At 42.5% G+C, this 16,240-nt stretch overlaps 1 protein-coding gene across 1 annotated transcript in view; it reads left to right on the top strand.

Moving 5' to 3' along the window:
• The window catches only part of LIPA (lipase A, lysosomal acid, cholesterol esterase), a 39,246-nt gene that overhangs the window by 14,302 nt on the left and 8,704 nt on the right, over positions 1-16,240 (top strand). The window contains exons 4-6 of the mRNA XM_012659743.1: positions 9,005-9,203; positions 10,351-10,460; positions 12,050-12,186. Of these exons, the coding sequence (XP_012515197.1) occupies positions 9,005-9,203; positions 10,351-10,460; positions 12,050-12,186 (446 nt within the window). The remainder of the gene's footprint in view (positions 1-9,004; positions 9,204-10,350; positions 10,461-12,049; positions 12,187-16,240) is intronic.

The following is a 16,240-nucleotide window of genomic DNA, read 5'->3' as shown; positions in this document are numbered from 1 at the left end:
CATTAACTGAGGTGTTCTACTGAGAAAGGAGGGAAGGAACTCAACCTGGTGTTTTTTAAGAGTTGGAGCCTGGCGTCCCTTCTCACGGGCTGATATTTTGCAATCTTCCTTTACAGCCGTGGGTGGCTTTCATGTCAAGCTGCTCAACAGCTTTTAGGCATGAGGGCTCTCAAGCTTTCAGGTGGGAGTCTGCTTTGCTGTACTCCCAGATCACTGGAATGTCCCCAGACTAGGCAGTTAATTTCTGCCCTTATCTCCGGCTCCTGCTCAGGCAGCATTCCTTCACCTCCTCTCCTCCCACAGCCTCAGAAACAGGGTCCCTAAGCCTGGTGGTCTTATTCCTATCAAGTGTTAGCCTGTCCATTCCTGCCTTAAATCCTGTTACTTGCTCCTCTTCCTTACTAATAAATGTCCTTTGTGGCATTTCTTTTCGAAAATAGGGCACTTTCATCTGCATTAAAAATATGTCCAGGCAGATATTGGTTCTCCTCAGTGATTTTCTTAATGGTATCCACTGCCTCTTGGTCAGCAGAAACTGCTTCTCCTATTATCTTGATTTTTTTTTTTTTTTAAGCCAAACCACTTTCTAAAATTATCAAACCATTCTTTGCTGGCATTTAATTCTCCAGCTTTTGATCCTTCACCTTCCCTTTGTTTTAAGTTGTCATATAATGACTTTACTTTTCCTCAAATCATATTAGAGTCTATAGGTATGCCTTTCTTGTAGCAATCCCGCACCCACATAAAAGATGCATTTTCAACACGAGATAAAAAGATATTTTGCAAAAAATTACAAGGTTTTTGCACCTGTTGGTGTAACTTCAGTGACAGCTTTGTGAATTTCTTTATTTTTCTTTTTCTTTTTTTTACAATGGTTTTTATGCTGGATTCATTTATCTCGACATGATGGGCAATCACAGCTGTAGACCTCAATGTACAGTACATATGTACATATCAAGCAATTCAGCTTTTTCTTGTAATGTCATGACTTTTCTCTGCTTCTTGGGAGTGCTTCCAGCATCACTAGTGGTACTTCATATGCGTCCCATAGTGTTATTCCAGGTTTATGGCATTACACTAAACATGATGAAAAATATACAAGAACCATGAGAGATTGCTTTTTAATGTGATATGCAATTTCCTGGAGAGATGAACTGCTCACACAGGCATGATTAGCGTCACACTGCGTTTTAAGCAGCTGCTCGAACCGTTTGAGCTCATGGCAATAGCAACAGGAGGCGGCTACAAAATTATTATGGTAGTTCAGTATGTATTGCAATTAATTCTAAGCAGTTATGATTTAATATTGCATCTTTTTACATTTGTTTACATTTCTCTGAACTGCAAATGGTGCCATGTATGGTCTGTGTTTGCATGAGTTTTGATAAATTTTAATTTTTATAACTTGTATTTATTTTATGGTAGTAAATGATGAAATAGACTAATATATACATATATTTTATGCATTCATGACAAATCTAAATTTTTCTTAATTTTTTGATATTTTTAGGCTACATAGTTCATCTGTGAGTTTTTTCAAATTGTCGCAAATCTCCAAAATATTTTCCAACTTATTTATTGAAAAACCATATTTGAGTGGACCCATGCAGTTCAAACCCATGTTCTTCAAGGGCCAACTTTATATTTTTATTATTGTTATCCTCAGGGACTGTTATTTATTGAGCTTTGCTATATATCAGCAGCTTCATCATCCCCACTGTGGAACAGGACGCCTGTATTTTAGAGAGCTTGTGTAAATCCTACAAGGTCTCATAGCTAGTAAGAACTGAGGTCTTTTTCTTGTTAGCACCCTGGTGTTTGACCTCCTCCTTGTTCTTCATTTTGGTTCTGCCCTGGACCTCAGCTGGTTTCTCACAGCTGTTTCATAGTGTGGTGAAATCCCATCTGGACTCAGTGTCCAGGCAGAGAAGGCCAGTGCCTTCCTTGGGAGGCAGGAGGAACTTCCCCACATACCCAGTCATCTTCCTCCTGTGGGACCGTGGGCTCAGCACATTCGATGTCAGAGCCTGACTAATCCCCTCCTCGCATCCACCCACGCTGGGGCCTGATTAGGCAGGTGACATGGTGGTGGACCATCACTGGCCTGCTTCTTTTTGTCAGCTCTGCACTATTTAGGACCATGGTGAAGTGTCTTGCCCTCTCAGGGCCAAAAAATGGTCCTTTTAGCCTTTCCCCTTAACCTCCAGCCCTCCTGAAACCAGGAGGGCATGGCTGGGGAAGGCAGCCCCTGTCCTGTCCTGCTGGTCTGTTGCTCGGACCAGGCCTCAGGCTGCTAGAGTGCCTTGAGCGGGCTGGTCCTTGGTAGAGTGTGGTGTCCTTCCTCCCATTCCCTTTCCCCTCTGTATACTAGAGATTACTTTCTTCAAGGTTTAGGTTCTCATCCCCTCAAAATAGCTTCCTGCCTTTAGTCTGTCATTCTCAAAAGGCTTTCTGTGTATTCTAGAATGACTTTCCTCTTGTTAACCTTCTTTCCCATAGCAAAGCAGTTAAGAGTCTGGCCCATGGTGTCTGACACACCTGGGTTCAAATCCGACTCTCCTACTTTCTAGCTCTCATTCAGCCTTGAGCAAGTTTCTTGACTTCTCTTTGCCACAATTCCCAGTTCTCTTAAATGGAAGAAGTAAAAAATTAACTAGGATTTTCCATATAGTACCTAGAACACATGAGCATGCAATATAATATTATGGCTAGCCATTATTTCAATCAACTGTTCTGAGCAAGGTGACAAGAAATCTGATTAAAAAATAGATGTGAGTGGCAGTAGATTCCTAGAGAGAAACATCTCTTGCCAGCAAATCCTTAAATCCTTGATTGGTGGTAAGATGGTAAAGAATGACAAGAATGACATGATACCTTCCTTTCTTCCCCCTGGTGGGGGCAGGTGAGAGAAGCCGGCAGACAGGTGGGAGGCGGGGAGGCTGCTTCCAGTGCCCTGTCTATTCCAGCACCCTTTTGTATTCACCCAATGGCAGGGGGAAGGGGCAAGCAGTTTAGCACCCACCTTTTAGAGTAATGCTAACACCTCAGGATTCGTTGCTGTTTTCTCTCTGTTGGTGATCCGTCATCCCTGATGGAATTGTTAGCACTGGAAGCTCAGTGGGTTATATCCTCTGTGTCTCCCTCCTCAGAGGAGCCCTTTTGTTCTGGGATGAAAGGAAACTGTCCCAGCCTGGAAAGATGTGCACCCATGAAGTCCTTTACACCCCCTCTGAGCCCAGGTCAGATAAGGCACTGAATGCTCCCACTGGTCCCCGACATAGCAGTGCACCAGATTCAGGCAGGGAGCCTTTCAAGTGCACTCAGGGCCCGTCAGCTGAGGCCCGGGTGCAGTATCGGTTCTTTGCTCAGCTCACTCCATCTCTTCACCAGAACCCTTTGTGGGGAAATCTGTCTCTCACTTAAGATCCAGCCCGAATGTTTTTTCGGTGATTGAGTCACTTTCTTCTGGGCTTTCCTGGGCTGTGTTCCAGCCTTTCTGAGACTGGGCTAGAAAAGGATTGCGTGTCTGTCTCCTCTGCTAGGATGGAGTTCCCTGGGGGATGGAATGTGGGTTACCCATCTTTGTGTCCCCAGCAGCTGGCACGGTAGCTAATACTCAGTAGGCACCACCAAGGTTTACACAAGACGTGACATGTGTTTTTGAATAATTTCTTGATATTTTAACTTCTAGCTCACTGCTTAGCATACAGCAGGTTCTCAGAAAAAATTCTTCAACTGAATGAGTAGGATACAGCTGAGCGGCCTCGGGTTGCTCTAAGACCGTGCAGCTTGTCAGACATTTACCTTTCTTTGTCAGCCCCTTCCCTCATCTGCTGGTGTTTCCCACTAGAAAACAATGTTTTCTGCAACCCTTTGCAGTGCTTCGCCCAGATCCTCCAAATTTGAAAACATCTAGCTTTGAAAGAATAGATTCATCATTTCCTTCCTGTCTGGAGCCTTTTTTTTGTATCTGTTGTTGATTGAGCTTTTGTAGTCTGCTTATGTTAGAGCTGGTTCCCCTTGGCCCTAGGAACAGAGAGGCGGAGTCACCGAGGCTGTAAATGGCAAAGGAGTTTATTGGCTAGCTCGAGCTAGGGTCCAAGTCCCGGAGCACCAACGCAGTGGCCTTCCTATGAACCAGGACCCCGCCCTGGGGTAAAAGTGAAGCTTTTATACTTTTTTTTGGCACACGACACGCAGGTTTCACACCATACGTTGGACACTCCATCCCCCCTCCCCCCTTAGTCCATTGGTTCCTTTGAAAGTGGCTGATTGTTTTGACTCCTGATTGGTTGGCTCCAAGCCTTGGGATTTTCAATTTTCACGCCGGCGCCAGTTGACCAAGAATGCTGGTCAACAACAGCCGCAATGCTGGCCGAGAACAGCTGCAATGCCCTGATACGGTGAGCTGGTGGTATGTTTTCTTCTGATTGGCTCTCTCCTGTTTGTGGTTTTTGCGGTTATTCCTGGTATCTCTACTTCATACTCCCGGCACTGGGCATTATGCTGAGGCACAACCTGTCATGGAGTTACTCCTGCTCTTACTCCTGTATTTAACAAACAGCTAAAAGCAAGCACGGTTACAGAAGCAAATGGCATTAGTTAGAATCAAAAAGAATGCATTTGTAAAAACAACAGAGTACATTCTCCTACTATTAATTCCTGTCTTTCACTTAGAGTGAGGAATGGGAGAACCTAAACAAACAAAAAGGAGAATTTTTTAAAAAGTGGCTTTGGTTTGTCCTTTCCCTATTACAGACATCTTAACGAATTACTGAGATTTGTCTATCGCCTTCCCCACTTCCCTCCACAATGGACAGCTCTGTTGCCGCTCTGGGTCTACACAGGGAGGTGTGTGTGTGTGCGTGTGTGTATGTGCACACACGTGTGTGCAGCTATGTTCTCTTTCTCCCTGAGACGTCACTTCCATTTTGTGTCCAGCTTGTGGCATAGAGTTAGAGATCATGAATATCCACAGATAACCTCTTAATGTAAATAGTTTATCTCAATGTAACTAAACTGTTATTTTCTTTGTTTCTTTTTCTGTTAAACATGGACTCTTTATAACCTAGATTGCAGTAGTGGTTGTTTTGGGCAAAGCCAGATCCACAGAAATGTAACGTATGGGGCCACTGCAGGAGCTTTGGGAGTGCAGAGTGAGGGGTCTGGGAATTTTTAAGATGCCCCTTTAAAGGATAAGGAAACTCCCTGAGAGAAGCCTTCTGCAGGAGTGAGTGGTAGGTGTGGGTGGAAATAGGGTATTTCCAGATGTTGTTGGAAGCCTCTCAGCTGCCTTAGGCATTGTCTTCTGGGTAGCACATGCCCGACTGAGTTGGCCACTTGCAGTTCCTCGGCTTCACCTTGCCTGCAGGAAACGTGGCAGCGGCTCCTCTTTGCCCTTGGGAATCCGGGAGTTATTTATTAATGGTATTTAAAGTCTTTCCTAATATATCTTCAACTTGTCGACTCCCACCTTTCTCCTTTGAAGTTCCTGAGGGGTCAGAGAGGGAAGTACAGGGAAGCTTCAGGGAAATTTTAAACATTTGCCTGGAAAAGGTGGGGAGCTGAAACCTGGGCCGTGTGGGCTGGCCTGTTCCACCTCTGCAGCCCCAGTCCTGCCTGGCTGCCCACACGTTTTCTGCTTCCTCCTCTCGCAGTTATCCCTCCCCCCAGGGCCCTCTCCAACTTCAAACCATTCCTGCCTTTCATTGACTCTCCCTGAGAAGCTGACAAGCAGCCTCAGGGTTTTCCAGTAAGAGTTAACTACAGAGGCACAGGTTGGAACAAGTGCCAGGGAGTTTGGCCGCCTGCGGGGCTTTCCTCCTGCCTCACTCTAACTCTCAGTCCAGAGGGAAGATTATTGCAGTGGTTTCTGTTACAGATGATCTGCCCGACAGGAGCATCCTGCTCCTGGCCTTTGCAGGTCAAGTCACCCTCCTCATGGCTCAGCCCCAAAGCACCTTTGATGGGCGAAAAGGGTCTTTACGTGCCAAAGGAACCGTAGCGTGAGCAGGGAAGGCTCTCTTTCTAGAAAATATCATGCACCATCAGTGGGCAGAGCTGCCACGTTGTGTGATTCCCGGCACCGTTCACATTGCACCGTAGGGTCACCACGGGACAATGATGCCTCCTGTAGTTGTCCAACCAGGCAGCCCTGCTTTGGAGGTACTATTATTTAAAACACATTTTCCCAACTATAATTTAATGATGAATTAATTTTGGTAATGATTGTCACTTACACTGAAATTTATAATTTTGAGCTTTTATGATTATTTTTCTTCTTTTCCCAGCTTGATAATGATCATCTTCATTGAAGGCAGGAAGCCTGTGCATATAAGATGCTTCAGCTACCACAGTGCCGTGTACATAGAACTTTCATAGTAAATTTAGTCTTGTTAATATCGCATTAAAATGAACATTCGAAGGCAGAAATGAGCACGTAAAGCAGCCCTGAGCATGTCCAATGTGCTTTCTAGTCTCTAGAAAGCAATGCCTACATGGCCCTGGCATTGTGGAGTGCTGCCGTTTTGTGATTGGAAAAATCACAGGAGTCATTTTGGACTCTTGGCCTGGGGTCCCACTATTTTCCAACAGGAGGGGAACAGCACCCCCACGTTGCACAACTCCGGTGGGCACCGTTAGCATTGTCATGCATATGAGCAGTGCCTCCTGGAGTTGTCTACAGAGGCCACCTTGCATCAGAGGAACTGTCATTCAAAAACAATTCATTAGTTACCTAATCTATATTAGGACATTAGCAGAAATAAAAATTTGTCAATTCACTTCCAATCTTATCATCCCAACAAATCATTCTTCCTATTTTTCCTTGACATTTTACATTTCTTTTACTTGGCATACATTAGTTTTGCATAGCTGTAGTCCAGAGTAGTCTATAATTTTGTATTAAGCTTTTTTTTTTTTTCCTTTTCAAGCTATGTTATAAGCTTTTCTGTGCTATCGCAGTCCTTGTCATGGTCGATGGCTTTAATTGTACCAAGTGGATTACAATTAATTATTTGGCCACTTGACAGTTGGCTCATTTCCAGTGTTTCACTATTATAAAGAATGGGCAGAAGGCAAAGGGAGCTCTTATTTGTTTCCTTTGACTTATGTGTCAGTCACTATGCTAGACACTTAATTATCTCATTTATTCCTCTAACAATTATTTCTAGAACTGAGACTCAGACTGGCTAAGCAGCATAGTAGTACGAGCTAATGTATGTTGAACTCTTACCGTGTGTCATACTCTTTGCTAAGAACTTTTCACGTAATATCTCATATCTCACTACTCCGTAGAAAGTACATATTTCCACTCTTTTGGGAATGATATTAATTTGAGGAGATGTTTAAATGCCTTGTCCAAGGTGTCATGTCAGAACTTGGAGAGGATAGAGTTGAACCCAGGTCTTTCCAAACTGTCTGAAACTCATGGTCAGTATAACGTCAGCTTCATGAGGGAGTTTTCTTTTTTCCCCTCTTTTTGTTATCTGCCGTGTTCCCAGTGCTGGGAGGAATACCTGGCGCATAACTGGTGCTCAGTAAAGGCTTGTTTAATGAATAATGGAATGGTCTCAGCACTATATAAGCAGCTTGAGGTCAGGTTTCTTTGACTCACAAATATTTGCTTTTCTGCTATATCTCAGGTATAGGTGAGTAGAAAATAAAATTTACGCCCACATACAGAAGACACGCATATTTAGGAGTTTGCATGTGTGTGTGTAGTCCTTTTAATTCTATTTCACTTTTTTATTCAGCTTAAAAGTTTTTTTTTTTTAAATGAGGCTTTATTTTTTTAGAGCAGTTTTAGATTCACAGCAAAATTGAACATGAGGTACAGAGATTTCCCGTATACTCTCATCCCCCCTCACAAGCATAGCCTCCCCCATTATGATCATCCCCCACAGGGTGGTACTATATTCATCACACTTGATGAACCTACATTGACAAATCATTATCACTCAAAGTCCAGAGTTTGCATTAGGGTTCACTCTTGGTGGTGTACATTCTATGGGTTTGGACAAATGTATCATGACATGTATCTACCACTATAGTACCATACAGAGCAGTTTCACTGCCCTAAAAACCCTCTGTGCTCTGCCTGTTCATCCCTCCCACCTCCCAATCCCATGATCTTTCTATTGTCTCTACAGTTTGCCTTTTCCAGAAGGTCATAGAGAATGCATCCTTTCCAGATTGGCTTTTTCGCTTAGTAATATGCATTTAATCTTCCTTCATGTCTTTGTGGTTTGCTAGCTCATTTCCTTTTAGGGTTGAACAATACTCCATTGTCTGAATGTACCACAGTTTATTTATCCATTCACTTGCTGAAAGACATTTTGGTTGCTTCAAAATTTTGTCAATTATGAATAGAGCTGCTATGAACATCTGTGTGCAGGCTTTTGTGTGGATATACGTTTTCAACTTTTTTGGGTAAGATACCACAGGGCACGATTGCTAGATTGTGTGGTAAGAGTATGTTTAGTTTTATAAGAAACTGCCAAACTGTTTTCCAAGGTGGTGCTATTTAACATCATTTTGCATTTCCATCAGCAGTGGGTGAGAGTTCCTTGCCAGCACTTGGCATTGCCAGTGTTTTGGATTTTGGCCGTTCTATAGGTGTATAGTGTTATCTTGGTGTGTGTGATCTTTTTCTTTCTTTTGGTTTATATTTTTAGGAATCATTGTGAGAAATGCAATTACTACAGGAAACTGTAGAAACATTTTGTAAGTTCTTAAAATGTATTAATTTTTTCCTTTGCTGGTTAAGTTAGTGTGTCTTGTTACTAGATATGCAAAAACAGTCCAGTTTTGCTGCTACCTCGCCGGAACTATTTTAAAAGAAAAATCCTTTACTTATTGTTACACAGGAATACATTGCTACCTCAGTATTTTGTTTTCATTTCATTATTTGCTTTGGGAGCTTTTAAGGATGATTTGTTTAACAAGATACCATGTTTGTTTTGAAGCTTGGTGCTGCGACTTCCTAAACATGAATGTTTTTCAGGTCCTAAACCAGCTGTCTATCTGCAGCATGGCTTGCTGGCAGATTCCAGTAACTGGGTCACAAACCTTGCCAACAGCAGCCTGGGCTTCATTCTTGCTGATGCTGGTTTTGACGTGTGGATGGGAAACAGCAGGGGAAACACTTGGTCTCGAAAACACAAGACGCTTTCAGTTTCTCAGGATGAATTCTGGGCTTTCAGGTATATTTGAATTGATTATGACATGGGGTGTATTTCCTTACACCCAGTACCCTTAACTCAGACACATGGGGATTTCAGCAGAAGAGGCAGATGGGTAACTCTGAAATCGTATGAGAGGGAAAACTGATGTCTCTTGAAAGGTTTTAAACCTTGCTGGGAATTTAAAACTAGCATTAAGGTAAATTATTACATTAATAAATAGATTTAGTTAGGGATTCTTAGGTTATTTGACATTCCTGGTGGTGTGGGAGCTCCTGGGTAAGTGTCCCATAACCTTCCTCCTTCCTCTGTAAACATGTACTCCAAATGTTCACTTCTCTTCTTTATAGAAATTCTTTTTCTCTCTCTCTTTTCTGATGGCACCAATTAGTTGCATATGACATTGGACATGTTGCATAAGCCCTCTGTGTCTTGATTTCTTTATTTGTAAAATGGGGGATAATAAACACCTCATAAGGTCATTGGGGGCTTAAAGGAGAGGATACAGGGAAAGAGCCTCCATGGAGCCTGGCACATTGTAAGTGTTGGTGGCCTCTCTACCTCCTGATGGCAGACACGCACACCTGGGTTCAGGACTATGTCTTGCTCCCAGGTATTAGAAAAGATCAGCAGTGTGGAGGCTTCCAGGCTGGCTTCTCTTTTGTAAGACCAGAGCCTCACTGGACAAAATACAAGAATGAGAGCTTTTGCCAAAAGGCATGTGCAAGAATATGGTTTTTGTCACACCATTTGTAATAGCAGAAAACTAGAAACTGCCCAAATGCATGTCAGCAATGAGTGGACAAAGTGTGACATATTTACATAGTAAAATGAGAATGAGCAACCTACAACTATAAGCAACAACATGATGAAGCCAGATACAGAAAAATACATACTGCATAATCCCACCTATAGAAAAATTAAAAAACAAGTGAAAGTAATTTATGGCATGAAAATTAGAATACGAGTTACCTTTCAGGGAGGCATAGCTGGAAGGGAGCCCAAGAGGGCTTCTGCAGTCCTGGTAATGTTCAGTTTCCTGAACTCATTGCCCGTTTGCTTATCTGTGTTCAGTTTGTGATAATGCATCAAATTGTATGCTTGGTAGTTGTGTGCTGTTCTATTTTATGTACTATTTCAATGAAGGAATTCCTTTCTTGGATTACAGTTATGATGAGATGGCAAAATATGACCTACCAGCTTCTATTAACTTCATTCTGAATAAAACTGGCCAAGAGCAAGTGTATTATGTGGGTCATTCTCAAGGCACCACAATAGGTATGTATGTAATTAAGATTGAAGTTAATATAATGTCTTTATTACAGAGGTTGCACTTGTTCTTAAAAGTGATATATTTAAAAAAATTAATTCGAATGCATTTATTTTTAAATGCCAAACCAAAATAATGAACAGGGCAAAGAATTTGGAAATATTTAGTCTTCTTTGGAAATTCATGGTATAAGGGTCTCTTCAAATTGAAGGAATTAATATAAACCACATTGTATTAGTTATTTTGTTAGATAAGCAAGATGGGGTTGTGAGAAGGTAGAAAGCAAGAAATTTTCTAAGTTCAGAGACTTAGATGGGGTACGGTGACTCATGCCTGTATTCCCAGTACTTTGGGAGGCCAAGGTGAGAGGATTGCTTGAGGTTAGGAGTTCAAGACCAGCCTTGGGACAACATAGCAAGACCCCTTCTCTACATAAAATAAAAATATTAGCTAGGCATGGTGATGCATGGCTGTCTTCCTAACTACTTGGGACATTAAGATAGGTGGATTGCTTGAGCCCAAGAGTTCAAGGTTACAGTGAGCTATGATGGTGCCACTGAACTCCAGCCTGTACAACAGAGTGAGACCCTATCTCAAAAAAAAAAAAAAAAAAGAAAAAGAAAATAAGAAAATATATTGACTTTGAAAGTTAAGTGGAATATAATTAAATACAGATACAAGGATGATAGATTATTTATAAATAGTTTTAAAAGCTGTATGCATTTTTAATTTATGTTGATTGTAAAAGTAATGTATGTTCGTTGTAAAGAAACATGTAAAATTTAGCAAAGGTAAAAGAAAGTAAAAATTACCCATAATTCTAGCAAGCAAGGGTTTACTCTAATTAGTGGGTAGGGACCTGTCTTATAATTTATTTAATTCTCCCTTTTAGTGGTTGCTGTGACTAACACCTTTGTGTTCATGTTACATGATCTCCTTAGAATACGTTCCTAGAAGGAGACTATATGAGAGGTATGAATGATTTTAAGGGTCATGATATATAGGGTTAACTTGTCTCACTCTCAGAAAAATGGAGGGAGTCATTTTTCTGCATTCATATTCCTTCTCTCATGCTTGTCTACTTGCATCCTTTGTCCTACTACTCTCTAAAGTGACATTCTGGGGCCAAGTGGCAAGAAGTGACCTCAGAGAGGGTAAAAAGATATTTAAAGTTAGGGGATTCTAAATGCAGGAGCTCCTTTGGAGTCTTTGGTGGTTTGGATGTGTCTGTGAATTGTTCCTGGAGGGGTTTTGGGAATGAAGGGGTGGGGAGCTCTTAGAAATACGGTCTGTGGTTCATGTTGTTAAAGGAACAGGGAAGACTTTCTGGTTCTCCACACCTGGATTTCTTCCGGTGCATATCTAGGTTGAGATTTGCAACAAGCACTTAAGAAATACTTGATTTACTAGTTTAATCAAGTTCGGTGCTGGCGCACACAGTTCAGAGGGGCCCCGTATCGAGTGTTTGGCCCCCCAGGGCGGCGTTGCCTGCCTGGTTCTCAGGCTGCCGCTAGAGGGCGTCACGAATGCCCGGCCTTGCCTTTTTTGAGAAGGAAATCCCAGAAGATGAATTCCTGTCTTCCTTTTGTTCCCACAGGTTTCATAGCATTTTCACAGATCCCCGAGCTGGCCAAAAGGATTAAAATGTTTTTTGCCCTGGCTCCTGTGGCTTCAGTGGCGTTCTCTACTAGCCCGCTAATCAAATTAGGACGATTTCCAGATCTTCTTCTTAAGGTATTGGGATCCCTGCATCCCTCTCCCCTCCCCACAAATTTCCTCCTCAGATCTGAAGAATTGGCCACGGGAGGGAGAATGTGCGTGTGCCTTCCTTCTCTGCAGTTTGCGATCGGTGGAGCAGTGGGTGTTTCGTTCCCCTTCACCCCTACTTCCAGACCCAGGGGAGTCACGGAGGTCTGCGGGTAACTGCGCCCTGGAGCCGCGTGTGCTCGTGGTCCACAGATCCTGCAGCTCCCTACCTACCACACGAGGGCAGTGCAGGGAGGTCTGTGAGAAAGTAATTCACACGTTCACGGAGTTGCCCTGTATCCATAAGGTGAGCCCGTGCATAGCCGCGGGCAGGCTGTGGGACGCAGGAGATGTACTGTTCCCATATGCCGGTCCCCAGCCACACCCAGGGCCACCCAAAGACACTGTTATTATTATATTTAGTAATATGGCGCCTAATCACAAGCCAGTAACCTCATCAGGGCTTAGCGCTCAAGCTATGTGACCCTAAACTCTGTTCAAGGAGGAAACAGCTTTCATGAGAAGTTTTAAGCCAACTGAGGCTAGATGGTCTATTCATGCATTTTTTTTTTTTTTTTTTTTTTTTTGAGACAAAGTCTTGCGCTGTTGCCCGGGCTAGAGTGCCGTGGTGTCAGCCTAGCTCACAGCAACCTCAAACTCCGGGACTCAAGCGATCTTTCTGCCTCAGCCTGCCGAGTAGCTGGGACTACAGGCATGCGCCACCATGCCCGGCTAATTTATATATATATATTTTTAGTTGTCCAGATTATTTCTTTCTATTTTTTTTAGTAGAGACGGGGTCTTGCTCTTTCTCAGGCTGGTCTTGAACTCCTGACCTTGAGCGATCCATCCGCCTCGGCCTCCCAGAGTGCTAGGATTACAGGCGTGAACCACCGTGCCAGGCCTATTCATGCATTTTATATGCTTTATGTATTATACATTTACACATGCATGAAGTTCTGTACAGAAGTATATACTTGCAATCAGGTTATTACATATCTCATGGGCCACTTAAAAGACTTTAACAGGAAATATGGACAATACTCTGAACTCAGGGCCTGACTCTCACATAATCTGGGATTTACTGTATCAGTGACCAGAACATGCAGATAAGGTGTAGCCATCCCTGACCAAATTTGTTTTTAAAGCCTTGAGTAACAGAAGCATCGATTTTCATTATAAACAGTGTAGAGATTGTAAATAAAGTACCCCTCAACTACCAAGCCTTCTCCTAGTGCCTTTCTCAGAATTAAATACAGTGCTCAGTTGGAGGTCTTTTTCTAAAGACCTTGTATGTGAATTTATATACATATAGATGTACCAAGGAAAATATATTGTTTTGTTTTAATGTAGCTGGTATCCAACTATATATATATTGATTTGCAGATTGCATTTTTCACTCTTGGAGAGCTATCATGTTAATACATAAAACTCTACCACATTCTTTTTAACTGCGGCACAGTAAGTTTTTGATTATAAGGAACTACTATTTATGTAGCCAGACTCCTATGGTAGACATTTAGGTTGTTGCTAATTTGCTGTTGCTGCATCTTTTTGCCTTTTTAGGGGCACATTCACAGAGTGGATGTGGAGAAGTGAAATTGCTGTGTCATGGGAATGTGTGTATTCACCCCACTTTGGAGGTAGTGTTTTGTAAGATCTGGAGTGGAGCCCAGGAATCTGTGTTTTTACAAGACACCCTATGTGATTTCTAATGTAGGCTAAACAGTCGGGTATTTGGGAACCACCGTTTCATATCACGGTGCTTTATAGTATACTGGGAGAGTAAAAATATAAATGAATGAATGAATGTTCATAAAACCTTTGAAGCTACTCTGAAAAATATGCTGCTTCTGTGAAAGTAGAGTATCACCTCCAATCCTTTCTCAAAGTGCAAATTATGAAGATATCAAAGTTGTATGAGGAGGCCTGTAGATGTATAAGGCAAATTTTTCTCTCTATATACTGTCCTACAGTGACACAATTTTCAGAGGAGTTTGCCACATGAGTGTTTGGGCAGTAGTTCTGAAGTACAAGGTCAACTTCACCTCCTTTGTCAATCAAAAGGAAAGCTTGCTTTATTGCGATTTAGGTCAGTGATGCATCATCCTGTTAATTTATTTTTAGTAGAGAACTTAAAGAATATGTACACTTGTCATGTGAGACCATTATGTAGACTCACAGCCAGAAGTTTTCAAAGTGGTGCCTTTGCATGTCACAGGGCCTTCTCTACATGTGGTATATTTACTAACTGGTTCTCCACAGCTAGTGCGGTTCGTCTAGAGAGGAGGAACATTCGAGGAGACCTGGTTTTTAGATATTCAGGAGTTCTCTTGTAGAATACTGATTTGACAGAGAACCCAGCTGTCCCTGTGTGGGCCACATTTGCTGGAAGAAGTATTGAATATGGCCCATACAATGTTATACATTTAAATTAGTTGCATCTTTTAAAAAGTGGGATATTTAACATTGTAGTCTTGATAACTGATTTTTTTCGGGGGTGGGTAGGGAAGGAAGCTGTGCTCCATAAGCCTGTGGATTAGTGATGGTTGCAAGTAGCAGTTAGGCTGAGCATAAGCTTTTGAGTTCATCACAGTTCTCAACACTCCCTAGTCATCACCTCTGAGGCAGGGTGGCTTTCTTCCATTTCCAGTTTTTTCCATTTATAGTTACATACCTGCCTGTATTAGTTTGCTAGGTCCATGAGAAGGAATCTGTTCCGTGCCTTCCCCATAGTGTCCAGTGGTGGGCCGGAGATCTTTGGCATTTCTTGGCTTGTAGAAGCATTACCTCGATTTCTGCCTTCATCTTTGCACGGTGTTTCCCTGCATGCATGTCTGTCTCTGTGTTCAGATTTCCCCTTTCTGTAGGGACATCAGCCATATTGCATAAGGGCCCACCCTAATGACCTCATTTTAACTTGATTCCTCTAAAAGACCCTGTCTCCAAGTAAGGTCATTCTGAGATATTGGGGGTTAGGGCTTCAAGTGTATCTTTCTTAGGGAAGATGATTCAATCTATAAAACTGCCTTTGTAGGCATTTGAGTTTTTTATTTCTGCTTTTCCCTCCAGAGGGTATACATGAACAAGAGTATAAATTATGAAGGTTCAGTATAAGTGAGATCTTTTTTCTGTTTCCTATTGCACAAGTTTGTGAAGATCTGCCTGAAGAATGTAGTGGTTGCCCTGGAAGTGCTTGAGCACAGGTTCAGTGGCCATTGGTTAGGAACAATGTAGGGCAGGGGTTGGCAAACTTTTTCTGTAAAGGGCCTGTTTGGAAAAACTCAAACCATGTTTCCCTGTGCTCTCACACCACACACTGACGATCAACACAGACAGAAGACTTCCATGACCAAATGTGGAGGATTTGTCCACACCAACAAACATTCAGTTCTGCAATAATGCTGTCTGAGTGTCCTCTAATTCAGTTACGACACTATCTACTTGGAGATAGTGTCAGATCCCACAGTTTGAGGGCTCAATTCCCCAAACTGCCCTCCCCCCACTTCAGGCACCATTTGCAAGTTGGGCCTCTGGAACATTTGACCAACTAGTGTCAAGTTGGAGTTCCCATGATCCCCTCTTTAGGTTTAATTAGTTTGCTGGAGCACCTCATAGAACTCAGAGAAACACATTTACTGGTTTATTTTAAAGGATATTACAAAGGATACAGATGAAGAGATGCATAAGGGGAGGTATGAGAAAAGGGTTTGGAGATTCCATGCTCTTCTGGGCATGCCACCCTCCAGGAGCCTCCACATATTCAGCTATCTGGAAGCTCTCCCAACCAGTCCTTTTGGGTTTTTATGGTGGCTTCATTACATAGGCATGATTGATTAAACCACTGGCCATCAACTTAGCCTTCAGCCCACCTCTCCCGTGCTTGGAAGTCAGGGGGTGGGACTGAAAGTCCTAACCCTGTAATCGTGCCTTGGCTTCCATCCCGAAGCTACCTAAGGGCTGCTAGCCATGAGCTGATTATTAGCGTACAAAAAGACATCTCTTTGGAGATTGTAAGGATTTTAGGAGCTGTATGCCAGGA

The sequence above is a fragment of the Propithecus coquereli genome, unplaced genomic scaffold (genome assembly GCF_000956105.1).
Source record: "Propithecus coquereli isolate 6110/MARCELLA unplaced genomic scaffold, Pcoq_1.0 Scaffold63, whole genome shotgun sequence".
NCBI classification, from domain to species: Eukaryota; Metazoa; Chordata; class Mammalia; order Primates; family Indriidae; genus Propithecus; species Propithecus coquereli.
This window is presented reverse-complemented; position numbering and strand designations above follow the sequence as displayed.